The sequence below is a fragment of the Chlorocebus sabaeus genome, chromosome 10 (genome assembly GCF_047675955.1).
Source record: "Chlorocebus sabaeus isolate Y175 chromosome 10, mChlSab1.0.hap1, whole genome shotgun sequence".
In the NCBI taxonomy this organism is placed as follows: Eukaryota; Metazoa; Chordata; class Mammalia; order Primates; family Cercopithecidae; genus Chlorocebus; species Chlorocebus sabaeus.
In genome coordinates, this window is record NC_132913.1 from 115731161 (window position 1) to 115747708 (window position 16548).

Below are 16548 nucleotides of genomic sequence, written 5' to 3' on the forward strand. Positions count from 1 at the left end.
GTAAAACAAAATATATCTTAATCATTCATTTATGAGATGATTGTAAAGGGCCATCAAACTTGCCAGTATCTAAAGTGTAGTTTTAATGTTGGTCTTTTAAGTCTTCTTCTTCTTTTTTTTTTTTTCTATTGGGAATTGCCTTCAGAATTCCAGTCTCTTAACCAAGTATCCACAACCCAGCAACAAAGTGGGCTCTCAGAATTTGAGGCACTAGGACTTTCTAATTCCCAGTTCCTTTCTCTATAGGAAATTGTACCTCTTGGGCAGTGTTACCCTGAGAAGGGAGTGAGACTTGGGAAAGGTGCCCACAGCTCAGTGCTGGCCTTGAGGACAGTGTGCATTCCAAAACATAGAATGAAGTGACATGTACTCTTAAGGCAGCATTCGTATTTGTCCCTGTTCCTCAACTTAAGAGCAATGAATTAATCTTTTCTGAAAGTTTTTCATAAATAGGACAAAGAAATTTAAATGTACTCTTAAATTTCTCCTTTTGTGTAAATCTAAAATCAGTTAACCTTTCTATAAAAACTTGGTGATGGAAGATCATGGTCTAATATACAGTATTGGGTTTGCTCCATTTTAAAAAATCAATTTTATTTTTCCTGGAACTAACATACTGAGAGGTAAAATCTTGAGATTCTGATGAGTTTTAGTGAAATGTGTCCACGTTAAACTTTGGATTGGTTAAAACAAAATGACAGGAAGCCTGTATACATTATCACACATGGAGAAAATCAATATAAATTATTGTTTCAAAAGTTTACATTTGATGAGTTTTGATCTTATCATTTGAAGTGCCAGATAAACATTTTATTATTACAATAGAATCCGGTAAACCAAGCAAAAAGAACAAAACAATACAGTATAACAATGCGAATGTTTAGAAAGCAAGGAACTCTCAACACTCAAATTCAAGCTTAGATATGGTCAAGCTGACAAACTATTTCTGTTTGCTAAGAAAGATTATTTTTTTTAGCACTTGTTGGCTTTAAAAGATGGTCTCCTTGCTTTTAGGCTGCCTCTATGTGTTCTGATGATATCAGTGTTTGTCCAAATTGTGTACCAGAATTTATTTTTCCCTCCATTTAAAATAAAGTATGGATTTTCAATCGGTACATGAAAGAAAACTGGACTTGAAGGCAGAAAAATTTTGTGGATGACCTAGCTCTGCTACATACAATTTATATGGATTTTTAATACAATTATTTGCTTTATTTAATTTCCTTTCGCTTCAGAGTTTTCAGCTAGGAAATGGAGATGATAATATCCATCATAATTGACTCACAAGGATGTGATGATCAAATAATTTAATATATTAGATAACACTGGATAACACCTTACTATACACACACTAGTTACCAATATAAAAGTGAAATTGACTTTTTTTTTGTAAGGGGAAACTATTGCATTGTATTACAGTGTACTATAGAGCAGACTGGATGGAAGTCCCTTGATTCTTTTTTTGTTTTTCTAATATCTAATTTTGTGACTTCACAAATCAAATCAATTTTCCATAAAATAGATGACTAAAGAACCTCTATCAAAGCTTTTAGATTAAAAAAAATCCCCTTTAATTTTTATTTTTTTTCTTGAATTGGACTACTAGTCAGAAAACACTTGGATTCCAGGTCTATAATGCAGCTAACATGGAAACATTTAATCTTTGCACGGCTTGGTTTCCTCATGGAAGATATCTTCCAGCTTTGATAACCAGTGATTTTAAGAAATCTGTGATGTAATCCACATAACTTGCTGCACATTTAAACATGAAAATATTCCTAGTAAAAATGAACTGGAGTTTTCACGGAAGGAAGGGAATACAGTTTAATAACTCAAAGAACCTGAAACATTTCCTTTAAAACCAAACCAACACATGTTTTACAGTTTCTGAAGTATATGAGTCACATTCAGTTTTAATATCAATCTTCACAGAATATCGCTTGATTGAAATTTCAGTAATTTATATTTGTGTTTAATTGAAAATTCTAAGAAAATGGAAAAGCCAACATAAAAACATATTCTCTAACTCACTCAATACGTTATTAAATCATTTTGTTTTCTCTAATTATTAAGTAGAATGTCTTAAATTGTTTTCTAATTCTTAAGAGAAACAATGATTTATAACCACCAACTTAATTTTATTAGATACCAAAAATATTTTCAGATTTGGACATCACAAGCCTTGACCAGTAACAATTTGATATTTGCTAATCATGTTGTTTTCTTCGAAAAGCTTACGTAGAATATTCAATAATCATTTCTTTAAAATGCAGTTTTGTGAACAAGTAGCATGACTAATACATGATTTGTCTACACCATTGAAAATTTTAATTTACTTTTTGCATACCAATCCCTATGGCTTTCAATTAAGTCTTATAGAAAAGAAATGATGTTTCTTGTATACAAGGAAATAGAGGATTGAATCAACTTATGTGTAGGAGTTAATTTACACGACTAAGAATGCTAATAAAATACCTGAAATCGCTACGCTGATTTGTGGAAATAGGTGAATAAAGAGTCATGTTCAAAAAGCTTAGTTTGCTGCAGCTGATATTAAACCTATATTAACATTTTAATAGGCTACTACAAGACACAGAGCAATATCATCGGAGTTGCTTTGCTCTTTATAAGGTCATTTTATAGTACTGAGACAGAAATAATATTAATAAATTACTGGCACAATGTGTTTCTAGTGATTTAGAAAATGTTCCAGTATTTGAATAGAAATATAGTCAGGGTTCAGGCACAGCTATATTGGTCTGTAAAAACGGATTAAAGCAATCAATCTGTGATCAAAAATCTCTGTCGGAAGATTATTAGGACCACCCAATTCACCATTTCAATTCTAACGACCATTTGCCCTAGACAGTAGAATAGACAGGTGGAGAAACTGAAACTTTCCAAACACCTTAATGCCTTTGCTTAAATATCACTGGCAATTTTTTTTTTTTTTTAAGTTAAGAAAAATCGGCAAAATGGGAAGACTTAGCGGTGGTCGTTTGACCCTGTTGGGCTGGGGCAGGGATCTGGAGGGTGGGGACTGAGACTTCAACTTAAGAGCTACTTAGGGGGGTGCACAGAAACCACCGCGGGCCTTTTCTGAAGCATTTGCTACCCCCGCGGCGAAGGGACGCTTAAGGAGGAAGCGCCTGTGCAACTGAGAAAGCGTTATTTCATCGCGGAATACAAAAAATTCAAGTCTCTAGATGGCAGCCTTCAATACCTTTGGAAAGCAGTCTGTCTCCTCCTCCGCCACCCCCACCTCCCCTCCCACCGCATCTCGGCTCCTTGGCAATGTAGTATCACTACATGTGTGCCCTGGCCAGTGGATATTGGGTTTTGTTGCTCTCCAAGAATCCGAACTTAACGTGTTTATTCTAGGGCCTGGTGCTCTCCTCTGGAAGCTACCTAGCTGTTTGCTTGGGGAAAAGAGGGAGTAGGGATGGCTCCAAGAGCCACGCTAAGCCGCTGCCAAGGGGAGGTGGCGCTGCGCCGCAGCCGGGGCACCCTCTGCCTGGGAGCAACAGCATCCTCCGCTCCCGGCGCGAAAGCTCCGCGCCCAGCGAGCGCAAAGAGCGCAAAGGCCACCTGCCCAACTGGCGGAGCAGGAGCAGCCCCACCGCCCCGATTCACCCAGACGTTTATGGGGAAGACATAAAAATCTCGGGTTCTTAAATTCGCAAAACACTGAGTTAGAAGGAGTAGGAAACAGGGGCAAATAAGAAACAGGAGAAAGAAACACGCCCCGAAAAACACCTTACTTGCACCCGGCAGCCCCTGGGGGGGCGTCCCTGACCTACCTCGGTGTGGGGACGAGAAAAGCCAAAGGTGTTAAAGAAGGAACTCGCAGACTAGCAGGGAGTGTGGGGGCGGCGGAGGACAGTGGGACTGCAGGAGACCCAGGTCTTTTCTGTCCAACCTTAAGATTTCGCTTTGGGGGTAGTCCAGGTGTCGGTCGGGAGTGAGGGACGATCTTCCCCACTCCAGCAGCCCCAGACACCCGCCCAGGTCAAGGTGGACGGAAAGCGGGGGTACTTTGCCCTAGCCTGGTTCCCTCCTGTTTTAGACCTTGGAATCTGGCTCCTCACAAGGTGTGAAACCTCTCCAAGCTGTGTCTGCGGAAAGTCCGGCTCCTGGCTCCACCCAGGGCAGAGCAGACCTCCGTCCCTGGGCCTTAGAAGCGGGCACGGGGCTGACCCTCAACCCGTGCCACTCCAGTGCACAGGACCCACTCAGCATCGCGCGCTGTGGGGCAGTTGACAGGGACCCCTGTAGCTCCAGCGAGGCTGGACAGGACTTATTTACAAGTGCAATGACCCCTGCCTCCTCGCTGGGAGCCCCGTGCAAACCGAAGCACTCTGGGGCAAGTTGGTGAGCGACTCACAACGCGGAACGGAGTTTGATCCACATGATATTGGGCATAGAAAGAAGAGGTTCTTACCTTGGTACAGAGAGCAGGGAGTTGCCATCCATTGTTGATGGGCGCCTAGAGAAGAAAGACGGAAAGTGCAGGCGAAGGATAAGTCTGTGGTGCTAGGACCCAGCTCCCAGAGTGGCAGACTGGCACGCGCCAGGAGAGAGGCGCGCAGGCTGGGGCGGCGGCGGCGCCCACGGAGACTCGCTCCTCCCTGGCCAGCAAGCTCTGTGCGCTGCGACCGCCCGCTGTCCCCTCCCGCCGTCCTCTCTGATCTTGCAGGAGCGCTTGGCCAACGCTCCCACTTTTCTGCCTGGCTCCTGCCTCCTGCAGGGCGGGCCCCAGTCTCCGATGCTGGCGGATCCTGCTCTACAGCTCATTCGTGCCCAGAAACATAGGTGACTCCGACCAAATGTCTCTTTCCCCACCCGCCGTCGGTCTCGCTTCCCTTTCTGTCTGGCGTACAGCAGGTCTGAGCCCTGAAGTTGTTCACCCACTTTCCCACATTCACGCCCTCACTCCTGGCAGTGCCCGCACTCCCCACTGGTCGCGCGCCGCTCCTCTGGCTTCCTGTCTGGATTTCATTTTTGTTTGTGGTCTACCATGTTGTGGTCGATCACTCAGAACCATGCTCTCTTTGACGCCCCCAAGTCTTTTCCCTTTATTTGGACTTTCTCTCTTGGTTTTGGTTTTCACGTTTCCTTAACTCATTTTGCTTAACTGTGACTTAGTCTTCTCTCTCTTGTGTTAGAACAGTGTGCGCACACAGAAATCTCAAAACCTATGAGAGAGGCCATCCTTCCGAGGACAGCACTGGGAACCTGGGAGGAAGAGCTGTCACAAACTTCTCCAGTTGCCGGCTGCCTATCTTCCTGAGCAAAAATGAGAGTTGTCTTAAGAAGAAAGACACTGACGGTAGCAAGTATCTGCTAAGATGAGGGCGCTGTGGAATCTGCTTCTTTTTCCAGTTAAAAAACAAATTAAAAATAAAATTTGGGACTTCCACAAATGGGAAGGTTGAGCCAATGTACTTTTAGCTGTTCCTCCTAGTAAGTACAACTAAATCCCCCGGAGGTTATCTATAAAACAGGCATGAGAAAAAGGTGGACGGAAGAATGCAGACCCCTGGAGATCCTGGGACTCCAAGCATGGCATAATGATGAGTTCTTGAGGTTCTCCCAGACTTTGGCTGAAGAAGATGACAACCCAGAAATGTCAAGGGGCAGAGACAGGAAAAGCCTTGACAAAGGACTCCTCTTTCTAGCCACAGGATCAGGAAAGAAGCAGCCTAGCAAGACAGAAAATTTGCACACAATAATAGCTCCCCTGTGTCCAAACACCATGAGAAAAAAACCTGTGGCCCTTTTTCAACTACAACATCAAAGGCCAAGTAGGGAGGCTACATTTCACCATCTGTAGGCTCTAAGGATGTAAGTCAGTAGCCTGGGCCAGGTGGTGTCAAAGAAAACTAAGTAGGGACCAGGACTTTCATCCCCTCCAAACACTGGCCGCACTCCCCTCTTCATGTCTCCTTTCCCGCATCATGGTGCCAAGAAGAGCTTGAACTTCCACATCCACACAGAAATAATGAAGTCCCCTTCCCATTCCACACATGCAGGTGGCATCATGGCAAAATAAGGAGCCAAGACTTTTCTAAAAATATTTTTTATTTCCATAGATTTTTGGGGAGCAGGTGGTGTTTGGTTACTTGAATAAGTTCTTTAGTGGTGATTTGTGATATTTTGGTGCACCCATCACCTGAGCAGTATACACTGAACCCAATTTGCACTCTTTTATCCCTCACCTCCCTCCCACGCTTTCCCCTGAGTTCCTGAAGTCTATTGTATCATTCTTATGCTTTTGTGTCTTCACAGCTTAGCTCCCACTTATAAGTGAGAACATATGTTTGGTTTTCCATTCCTGAGTTACTTCACACAGAATAATAGCCTCTAGTTTCATCTAAATTGCTGCAAATACCATTAATTCATTCCTTTTTATGACTGAGTAGTATTTAGCACAATTTCTTTATCCACTCATTGATTGATGGACATTTGGTCTGGTTCCATGGGATCCAGGACTTTCAATCCTAACAAGGAGTAGCAGCACTGCTTCTTCACCTTGGTATCAATAGAGCTTGTACTTTCATCTCCACAGAGCAGTAATGAGCACTCCCCCACTTCCACTCTACACTGAGACAGTTTCAGGGGAGTTGTTGTGGAGAGTCAAAAACCATAGTTCAGAAGTAATAAGGCTCTATGTGTATCCCCTGCCCCCCACTCCCAACACAGAAGGCCGCATGGGAAGCAGGAACTAGGTACTCCTACCACTCTTATCAGTGGAGTCCTAGTGAGTCGCCTAAACTCCCACCTACCCTTGCTTCACAGTAATGAATACCACTACCTGTTTTTCAAGTGTCAACAAAAGCCAAGTGAGGAGCCCAGATTTCTACCCCCACTTGCTAGTGATGAGGTAGTGCTGCCCTTATTTTCCTTGCCTTACAGGAGAAGTGTTAAGAGAATCCATCTAAAACAGATCTTTAAATAAAATTCAGAATGTTCTGACATAATGCCCCAATTAGGCAGGCTTTAATAGAAAATTATTTGTCATATTAAAAACCAGATCTGAATGCAAATCCACACACAAAAAACAATCAATCGATACTATTAATAACATGGAAATGACAGAGATGTTAAATGTATCTGTCAAAGATTTTAAAGCAGCCATGATAAAAATAATTTAATAAGTAATATAAACAAATAAAAAAAAAAAAGAAAGTCAGCCCCTAAAAAATCTAAGCAGATATAAGTAGAAGATGTAAAGAAAAACTAAAGGGAGGTTTAGAAGTGAAAATAGAGTAACCACAATAAAACACAAATTGTTTTATTAGTTGGAGAGAAGCATCACTTTACCCATAAAGGAAATATAGTTCAAAAACAGTGAATTTCCCACTGGAAGCCATGGAGTACTGAAGTAATTGACAACATTTTTCAAGTGTGGAGGAAGAGAACTATGAACACAGAATCTTATGTATAATAAAAATACGCATTAGAAATGAAGATGAAAATGGTATAGGATTCCAGCAGACCTCTCCTAAAAGAATGACTAAAGGAAATTGTCTAGATACCAATGAAACTGTCTTTACAGTTTCAGGCATCTTAGAATATCAAGAAAGAAGAAAGCAGTAGGAAAAATTTGAAAGATGCAAAGAATTTTCTTCTCCTTTTGAGTTTCCTAAACTACATTTGAAAATCAAAGGAAAGATTATGACTTTGATACGGTTCTAAATGTAGATAGAGAAAACATTTAAGACAATTATATTAAAGGGAGAAGGGTAAAGATTGTAAGACAAGTAAAGTTTACACATTTTACTCAAACTGGTAAATTGACCAACACCAACAAACTATAAATTTATATATACATATACATACATATATATACATACATGCATATGTATACACATATATAGCATGTATAGAAATTATAAAGCTATGCACATAGATATGCTCAAAAATAATGTAGGTTAAATCAATAAAATTGGTTTTATTGATTTTAACTTTATTTTAATCATTTTAAATGATTTTTATCATTTAAATTTTTTAAAAAATGTTTAACCCATAGTAAAGGAGGAAAAAGGAAACAAAAACAAAGAAGGGAGAAAACAAACAGAAACAACAAAATAAAACTCTGTCAATTTTGAGCTTAATGTACCAATGATTACATTAAATGTAAAGGGTCTAAATAGAACAATTTAAAGACAGAGATTGGCAGTGTGGATTAAAGATATGACCCAATTATGTGCTCTCTGTAACAAATATTTCAAATATAGCCCTATAGGAAGATTAAAAGTAAAAGTGTAATAAAAGATATATTAGGCAAACATTATTTAAAAGAAAGCATATGTGGCTATATTTATATAACATACAATAGACCCCGAGCAAGGAAAATTACCAGAGACAGAGAGGAAGATTATTTAATAATAAGAGGGTCAATCTACCAAGTAGACACAGCAACTTTAAATGTATCCACCGAAACAGCAGAGCTGCAAAACATACAAAACAACAGAATAATAGAACTAAAAAAAGAAACGAACGAATCCAAAATTATATCTGAAGACTTTAACCACTTTTTCTCATTAGTTGATAAAACGACTAGTCAGAAAATTATTGAGAATATTGAAAGACTCAGCAACACCATCGCCCAAAAGGATCAAATTGACATTTATAGAATATGCCACCTAAAAATAGAATACACCTTTTTTTTCAAGTGTCCATTGAACATACACCAAGATAAACCATATTTGGGGGCAATAAGGAAATATCAATAAATTATAAATAATTGAAATCATATATGCAGTGTGTCCTCCAACTACAATGGGAACAAAAACAAAATCAAGAACAGAAAGATAAGAGGAATATATTCCAATACTTGGAAACTGAACAACACCCATCTAAATAATCCACAGGCTAAAGAGGGAGCCTCAAAGAAAATTTAAAAAATACATCTAATTCAATGAAGATGAAAATACAACATATCAGAATTTCTGGGACATTATTATGCTACACACTAAGAAGAAACTGCTGGAAATTAAATACTTGACAAAAGACTAGCATCTAGAATATATTTTAAAAGCCTCTCAAAACTCAACTATAAAAACAAACAAACAAACAAACAAACAAAACACAAAAATCCAACTAGAACGTGAGCTAAAGATATAAACAGGCATTTCACTGAAGAGGTTTTACAGATGACAAATAAGCACAGGAAAAGATGACCAATATTACTATTAGGTAAGTTTTAATTTTGTGTTGTTTCTTGTTAGAATGACAATGATATTTCATTTTATACCTTTCAAAATGGCAAAAATTAAAAATATTTACACAACCAAATGTTGAAAAAGCTGTGGGAAAAACTGAGTCACTCATCCATTACTGGTGAGAATATAAAATATTAAAATCACTCCGAAGTAGTTTAGCAATTTCATAAAAAAACTAAACATGCTAGAAGAACACGACCCCACTGTTGCACTCCTGAGTATTTATCTCAGAGAAATTAAGCCTTCTGTCCATGAAATATTCTTACTCCAATGTTTATAGCCGTTTTACTTGTAATAATCAAAACCTAGAAACAACAAAGACATCCCTCATTGGCAAATAGTTAAACAAATTGGTATAGCTATACCTTGGAATACTACTCAGCAATTAAAAACAACAACAAAATATCAATACATGAAATAACATGGATGAATCTCCAGAAAATTACGCTGAGTGAAAATAGTAATCCAGGTGGTTATATGATTGCAAATATATAATAATATATAATATATGTACATATATTTTATATATATGACATTTGTAGAAAACAAAATTTTAGAAATGGAGAGCAGATTAATGATTGCTGGAAACTAAGGAGGGGTGGGGACGAAGGGAAATGGATGTGGATATAAAATGGCACCATGATTGATGGATCTCTGTGGTTATGGAAATATTGTATATCCTAACTGTATTAATGTCAATATCCTAGGTGTAATATTATACTATAGCTTTTGCAACATGTTACCATTGGAGTAAACTGAGTAAAGGGTATATAAGCTTGCTTTTTTAATTTCTTACAATTGCATGTGAAACAACAGTAATTTCAGGTAAAAATTGAATGAAAAAACAGAAAGAAAATATTGCTTTTATATGGTCAACTAGAATATTACCTAAAGTAAGTTCATGGCCTATACAAAAATTTAAAGATTTTTCTCTAGATTATGCTATCTTCAATAAAGAAAGAAAATGATTGCCTTCCAAGTACCCATAATCAATGGGAATTTAGAGATAAGTAGAAAGGGAACACACACACACACACACACACACACACACACACAGACTGATGCAAAGCCCTCTTAGCCACAGTGGAATAAAGAGACGTTGCAGCATAACTGCTGCTAAAGAAACAATCATCAATATTTTAAAATGCTTTCAGTGCTTTAAAATCAATCCTGAATAGAATAATAGAATAAAATCGATCCTGACTATAATAATAATAGAATAATAATAGAACTGCTCCATTTTGTTGGAATTCTCTGAAAGATCAACACCCTTGTAAGTTGAACTCTAAACGATCCAGGTCTGTTTCTTTCTTTTTTTTTTTCCTAAGAGAAGTCTTGGCAGCAGAGGGGTAGAGTGAGGTGAGATGCTAAGTATACACACTGTACCATATGGGAACACTGGTTTTACTTACATTTCATTCTACTATATTTTTCTGATCTAAGGCTTTTGTGATCAGTGTATTCATTTTCTATTATGGTTATAAAAAATTACCACAAATTTAGTGGCTTAAAATAACAAAATTTATAATCTTACATTTCTAGAGGTCAGTTAATTATGGTTCTCATCAGACTATTACAAATTATCACAAATGTAGTGGATTAAAACAAAATAAAATTTATAATCCTACAGTTCTGGAGGTCAGTTCATTATTGTTCTTGTCACACTAAAATCAAGTATCAACAGGTTATGTTGTTTTGGAGTCTCTAGGGAAGAATCCATTTCCTGGTCATTCAGGTGATTGGCAGAACTCAGCTCCTTGTGGCTGTAGGACTGAGGTCCTCATTTTCTTGCTGGCTGTAAACTTGGGGCCACTTCCTGCCTCTAAAGTCAGCCCCATTGCTTGGCTCCTAGCCCTCTCTCTTTCTCCAGTTTCATAGACAGCAATAGTGGGTGAAGTCTTTCATACACACTATATCTCTGGCCCACTTTTCTGCCTTACTCTTCCACTTTTAATGGCTCACATGATTATATTGGGCCACTTGGATAATCCTGGGTAACCTCATCTCAAAATCCTTAACCTAATCACATCACCAAAGCCCCTTTGCTCACATAAGGTAACATATTCACAGGTTTTGGGGACTGAGGCATGACTGTCTGACTGTCTTTTGGGTTCTGTTATTCTGCCTACCATGATCAGCCATTTTGGTGGGCTGATATGGTGGGCAGGGAAGGAAGGCCGTATGTCTCAATTGCACATCCATGCCAGGATTCTTGTTTCTTAGATGTTCCCTGCTTTGCAATGATTCCCAGGTTGTCTCTGGGCCCACATCCCTCTGCTTTGGAGATTCTACAGGAGTCTACTTGTTGATTTCCTTCACTCCTTTCCTTGGTCTATTCATGTTTTCGCTATTCAACAATGAATACTCACTGTCTTACTCCATTTGGGTGACTGCAACAAAATACCACAGACCAGGTGGTTTACAAATGACAGACATTTGTTTCTCACAGTTCTAGTGATTCAGAAGTCCAAGATCAAGGTGCTGGCAGATACAGTTTCTAGTGGGGACCTGCTTTCCATTTACAGCGATACCTTCTCTCTGCATCTTCACATTGGTGGAAAGGACAAAGCGTCTCTCTGGGACCTCTTTTATAAGGGCACTAATTCTATTCATGAGGAAGGACCTTATTGCCTCCCTAGGCCCCACTTTTTAATACTAATTATATTGGTGATTGGGTTTCAGCATATGAATTGTGTGTAGGGGTGAGGAGGGGGACAAATATTCAGACCAGAGTACTCACTGAGTGTGTTCCATGGTTCAGGTACTATTTCAGCTGAGTGTGTACTGAGGGGCATTAATAACAGGAGTGGCCAGGTCCTTGCCTATGCCCACAAAGCTTAGTTCCCTTCCCTTCCCTTCCCTTCCCTTCCCTTCCCTTCCCTTCCCTTCCCTTCCCTTCCCTCCTTCCTTTCTTTTCTTTTCTTTTTTCTTTTCTTTTTCTTTTTCTTTTTTATGGAGTTTTGCTCTCATTGCCCAGGCTGGAGTGCAATGGCGTGATCTCAGCTCACTGAAACCTCTGCCTCCTGGGTTTAGGTGATTCTCCTGCCTCAATCTCCCCAGTAGCTGGGATTACAGGCACCCACCACCATGCCTGGCTAAATTTTTGGATTTCTAGTAGAGACGGGGTTTCACCATATTGACCAGGCTGGTCTCGAACTCCTGACCTCGGATGATCTGCCCACTTCACCCTCCCAAAGTTCTCTGCCACTGTGCACAGCCAGAGCTTAGTTTCTGATGGAGAGGGCAGAGTAAATGGGAGACTTTTAGATAGTAATGTACAGTATAAATTACAGACAGCGGGGTAACTTTGAATTGGCTGGTGGGGAACATATTTCTCAAAAGGGAACATTTACACTCATTCCAGACAGAAAAAGCAAGATATGCAAAGAAGAATGTGGCCAAAAGGCGGGGGAACAAACGGTTATTGGAATAGTTTCTGAATCAGCCCTAACTTAAGGAGGAACTCGATGGTTTGGCAGGTACAAAGAAGGCTGGTGCACATTGTCTTTTTTTGTGATGGTTTCCCTCTTCCACACGTAGGATTTGGCCAGCTAAAACTTGCACTTCACAATCCATTCTGAGGTTGAGCACATATCTGAGAAGTGAGCATCATAGTATTCTTCTCACTCTCTCCCCACCATTCTCTGTAAGTCTTATAGCGTCCTCATGACTCTCTCAAATAATAGTATGGATCACTGACTGACACTGAGGTTTTTCTCCCAAGATATCTGACAGGTATAGTATATATTTCTTCATTTAAAAATAAAGAAAAGAGAAAGGAAAACTTATCAGGAGATAAATTACAGTTGTAGGGAAGTGGTTCAGTCTGTAATTTACATGTCACACATTATAGTCCTTACCAAGAGACAAGGAAAATGTCTATGTACACTCCAAGTCCTAAAAAACTTTTGATTACTGAGACTCAGAGCCTTACTTTACAAAACAAAATAGAACATTCTTGTGTTTCACAATTGCAGTGATCACTGCGCCTGCCAAAACAACTAAGCAATGAGGTTCAAACAAATTAATGGGAGATAGTTGCAATTTTTTGTGCTACATGTTAAAATAAACAGTTGGAATTTTTTTTTTTATTATTTACAAAAAAGCAAGTGGAGAATAGGGCATTATGGAACTCTTCAAATCATTAGTTTGACTGAAATTTTCTTTCCAGTTTCTCAGCTTTGCAAAGTTCTCAGATAGTCCCTGTGGCACTGCTCTCCAATATGTTAGCTTCTACCTATTCTGAGAGCAGGAAGGGGTGGTGCTATTAGCCCGATCATAGTGGTTGGCAGCTGTCAGAATTTGAGCTTCTCAAGGTTTCGGAGGGCAGCAGGTGCTGTTCTTTTAATGTGGTCTCGAAACAGAGTTAGAAGTCAGTAAATTTCATTCTGATTTCTGGAAGAGGTGTGAGGAGCTAGAATGTAAGAATTCTGAAATTTCGTATCAAAGATTCAATGATAGTCATAGAACTTGAAGGGATTACTGTACAGGGCCTGAACAGTTTCTAAGAGTAGGTGAAAATGACTAAGATTTACCTGTGTGGGCATAAGGAAATGCCCTACTTAGCTTTAAGGATATAGGCATAGAGAAGAAACAAATGAGATATGATATTTATTTAGCAGCTTAAGGAGCCAGTATGCTCAGAGGTAGCAGTGAAATGGGAAGAAGCCCTTACATAGTCTAGTTATGGCTACTCTCCTAATATCCCTCCCCAGGGTCTGCAGCATTGATGACACTGAGCAAGTCAACAGAACACACCTGAATATGATCAACTTAGTGATCAACATTTAGCTTTAACAGTAAGCACCTGAATACGTTAATGTACACTTTTGGAAGATGGCTTTTGAACATGGCTGAACCATGTTCTTTGGGTCAGTGGGTCTCAACCCCGTCAACAGATCCATACTTAAGCCCTGCAAAGACTGACTGAGTTAGAGTTGTTAGAGATAGTGCGCAGGCATCTGTATTTGATAAAGGTTTCTGAGGTAGATCTAATGTGCAAAGTCTATATGAACCTTTACTAAGTCTAGAGAAGAACTTGAAATGATTTTTTTTCCAAATATTTTATTTTATAGAACAGATCACAGGCCTAGGGAAAAGACAACTTGTTTAAAATACTATGCAGCGCTGGGCCTAGAATAGAAATATTCTAAATCTTGCCATTTAGAAGAGGCCATGGCTGTTTAAGTGAAAGCGCCAGGTCATATAGGGCAAATATAATTTTGCTTGTACAAGTCTTTAAGGGATTACTTTATACATCCTTATGGTTCCTAGCAAACTTTATAGGTTTTCACAATGTTCAATTATTTATTCAGCCCACACATACTTATAGAGCTCCTTTTCAATGACAGATCTTTTTTTTTCAGGTACTTGGATTCCATTAGTGAATAAAAAAACATTCACAGACCCTTGCCCTCCTGTTTATTTTATATGTTTTCCTAGGAGAAGGTAGACAATCAACAACACACATAGAAGTACATGAGTTGGTTTAATGGAAGGCGATATGTACTTTTAAGAAGGAAAAGTTGAGCAGAGGAGTTGAGAGTACTGGGTACTTTTAGCGTTAGGCAGAGTGGTGGGGTTTGGCCCTATTGAGATAGTGATCACTGAGGAAAGGGTGGTGGGAGTGAATATCTGGGGAAGATATTTCCAGGCAGAGGGAATAAAGAGAATGGTTCCGAGGGAAAGTTGCAGGATAGGAAGGAGGGTGGGGTAGAGCAAATCATAAAAGATCTTGTAGACCATTTAAGGACTCTGATTTTATTCTAAATGAAATGGGGAGCCTTTGGAGGGTTTTGAGCAGAGAAGTGAAATGTGATTGATGTTGTCAAAAGATTGGTTTGGCTGTGATGTGGGATTAGAGTCCACAGAAGCAAGAGTGAAGACAAGTGCTCCATCTACGGGGGCATCAGGGCAGGGGTGAGAACTAGGAACATTCTCATGATATTTTGTTATTTGTTTAAAGGTATATTTTAAAATTTGTTTAAAAACATTTACACACAGTATAATTCACTTTCTTTTGAGTGTGTAGAGCTCTGGGTGTTTTCACAAACTTATCAAGTCCAGTAACCACCACCTAATCAGAATCAAGATGATTCCCTCTTCTCCCCCAAACTTCCCCTATACTATACCTTTGTAGTCCTTCAACCATCTTCAACCACCCCTCACCTCTGGCAACCATTGATTTATTCTCTATTCCAAAATTTGTTGTTGTTGGTTTTATTCCTCAGAATGTCACATAAATGTAAGTATGCGGTATGAAATCATTTGTATGGTTTCTTTTTCTTAGCATAATGCACTTGAAATTTATCCAGATTGTTGCATGCCATGGTTTGAATGTATGCGTCTCTCTAAAATTTTTATGTTGGAATTTAAACCTCGAGGTGATGGTATTAAGAGGTGGGCTTTTTTTTTTTTTTTTTTTTTTTTTTTTAAAGGAAGTGATTAAATCATAAGGGCTTTGTCCTCATAATAGATTTGTGCTCTCATAAAAGAATTTGAATGGAGTGATCTGGTGCCTTTTGCTCTTCCATCCCTTCTGCCATGTGAGAACGCAATACTCTTTCCTTTTTGCCCTCTTCTGTCATGTGAGGACATAGCAAGAAGGCACAATGTTGGAAGTAGTGAGCTGTACCCACCAGACATCAAATCTGCTGATGTCTTGATCTTGGAATTAACACCTTCCCGAACAGTGAGAAATAAATTTCTATTGTTTGTAAATTACCTAGTTTAAGGTATTTTGCTATAGCAGCAGAAGCAGACTAAGACGTTGTGTCTAACAATAATTCACGTTTTTTAAATTGCAGAATTGTATTTTGTTGTATGAACGTACATCAGTTTATCCATTTACTCACTGAAGAACATTTGGTATATTTCCAGTTTTCTGACAAGAATTTGCTGTTATACAACCAAGGGGGAAGTTTTCATGTGAATACACAATTTCATTTCTCTAAAGTAAATACATAGGAGTGCAATTTCTGGGTCATATGGTTAGTTTATGGTTTAACTTTATAGGAAACTGCCAAACTATTTTCCAGAGTGACTGTACCATTTTGAATTCTTAGCAGCAACTTAGGAGAGTTCTGTTGCTCCACATTTCCATCAATATTGGATAGTATCAATTTTATTTTAATTTAATCATTCTAATGAGTGTGTAATGGTGTGCCAATGTAGTTTCGATTTGCATTTAACTAATGATTATTGATGTTTAACGTCTTTTCTGTGCTTCTTTTCCGTCTACACATCTTCCTTAATGATTTGTCTGTTCAAAGTTTTACCCATTTTTCCTTTTTTAAAAAACTGAAACATTGTTGGGTTTTGA

The 16548-nt window shown here is 38.9% G+C and overlaps 1 protein-coding gene across 2 annotated transcripts in view; it reads right to left on the bottom strand.

Annotated features, from left to right (window-relative positions):
• SPHKAP (SPHK1 interactor, AKAP domain containing) overlaps positions 1-5104 on the bottom strand; it is a 194954-nt gene extending 189850 nt beyond the window's left edge. For both annotated transcript variants that reach the window (XM_007966528.3, XM_007966526.3), the window contains exon 1: positions 4442-5104. In XM_007966528.3, coding sequence (XP_007964719.3) covers positions 4442-4473 — 32 coding nt within the window. In that variant the 5' untranslated portion in view covers positions 4474-5104. The remainder of the gene's footprint in view (positions 1-4441) is intronic.
• Positions 5105-16548: the final 11444 nt, after the last annotated feature.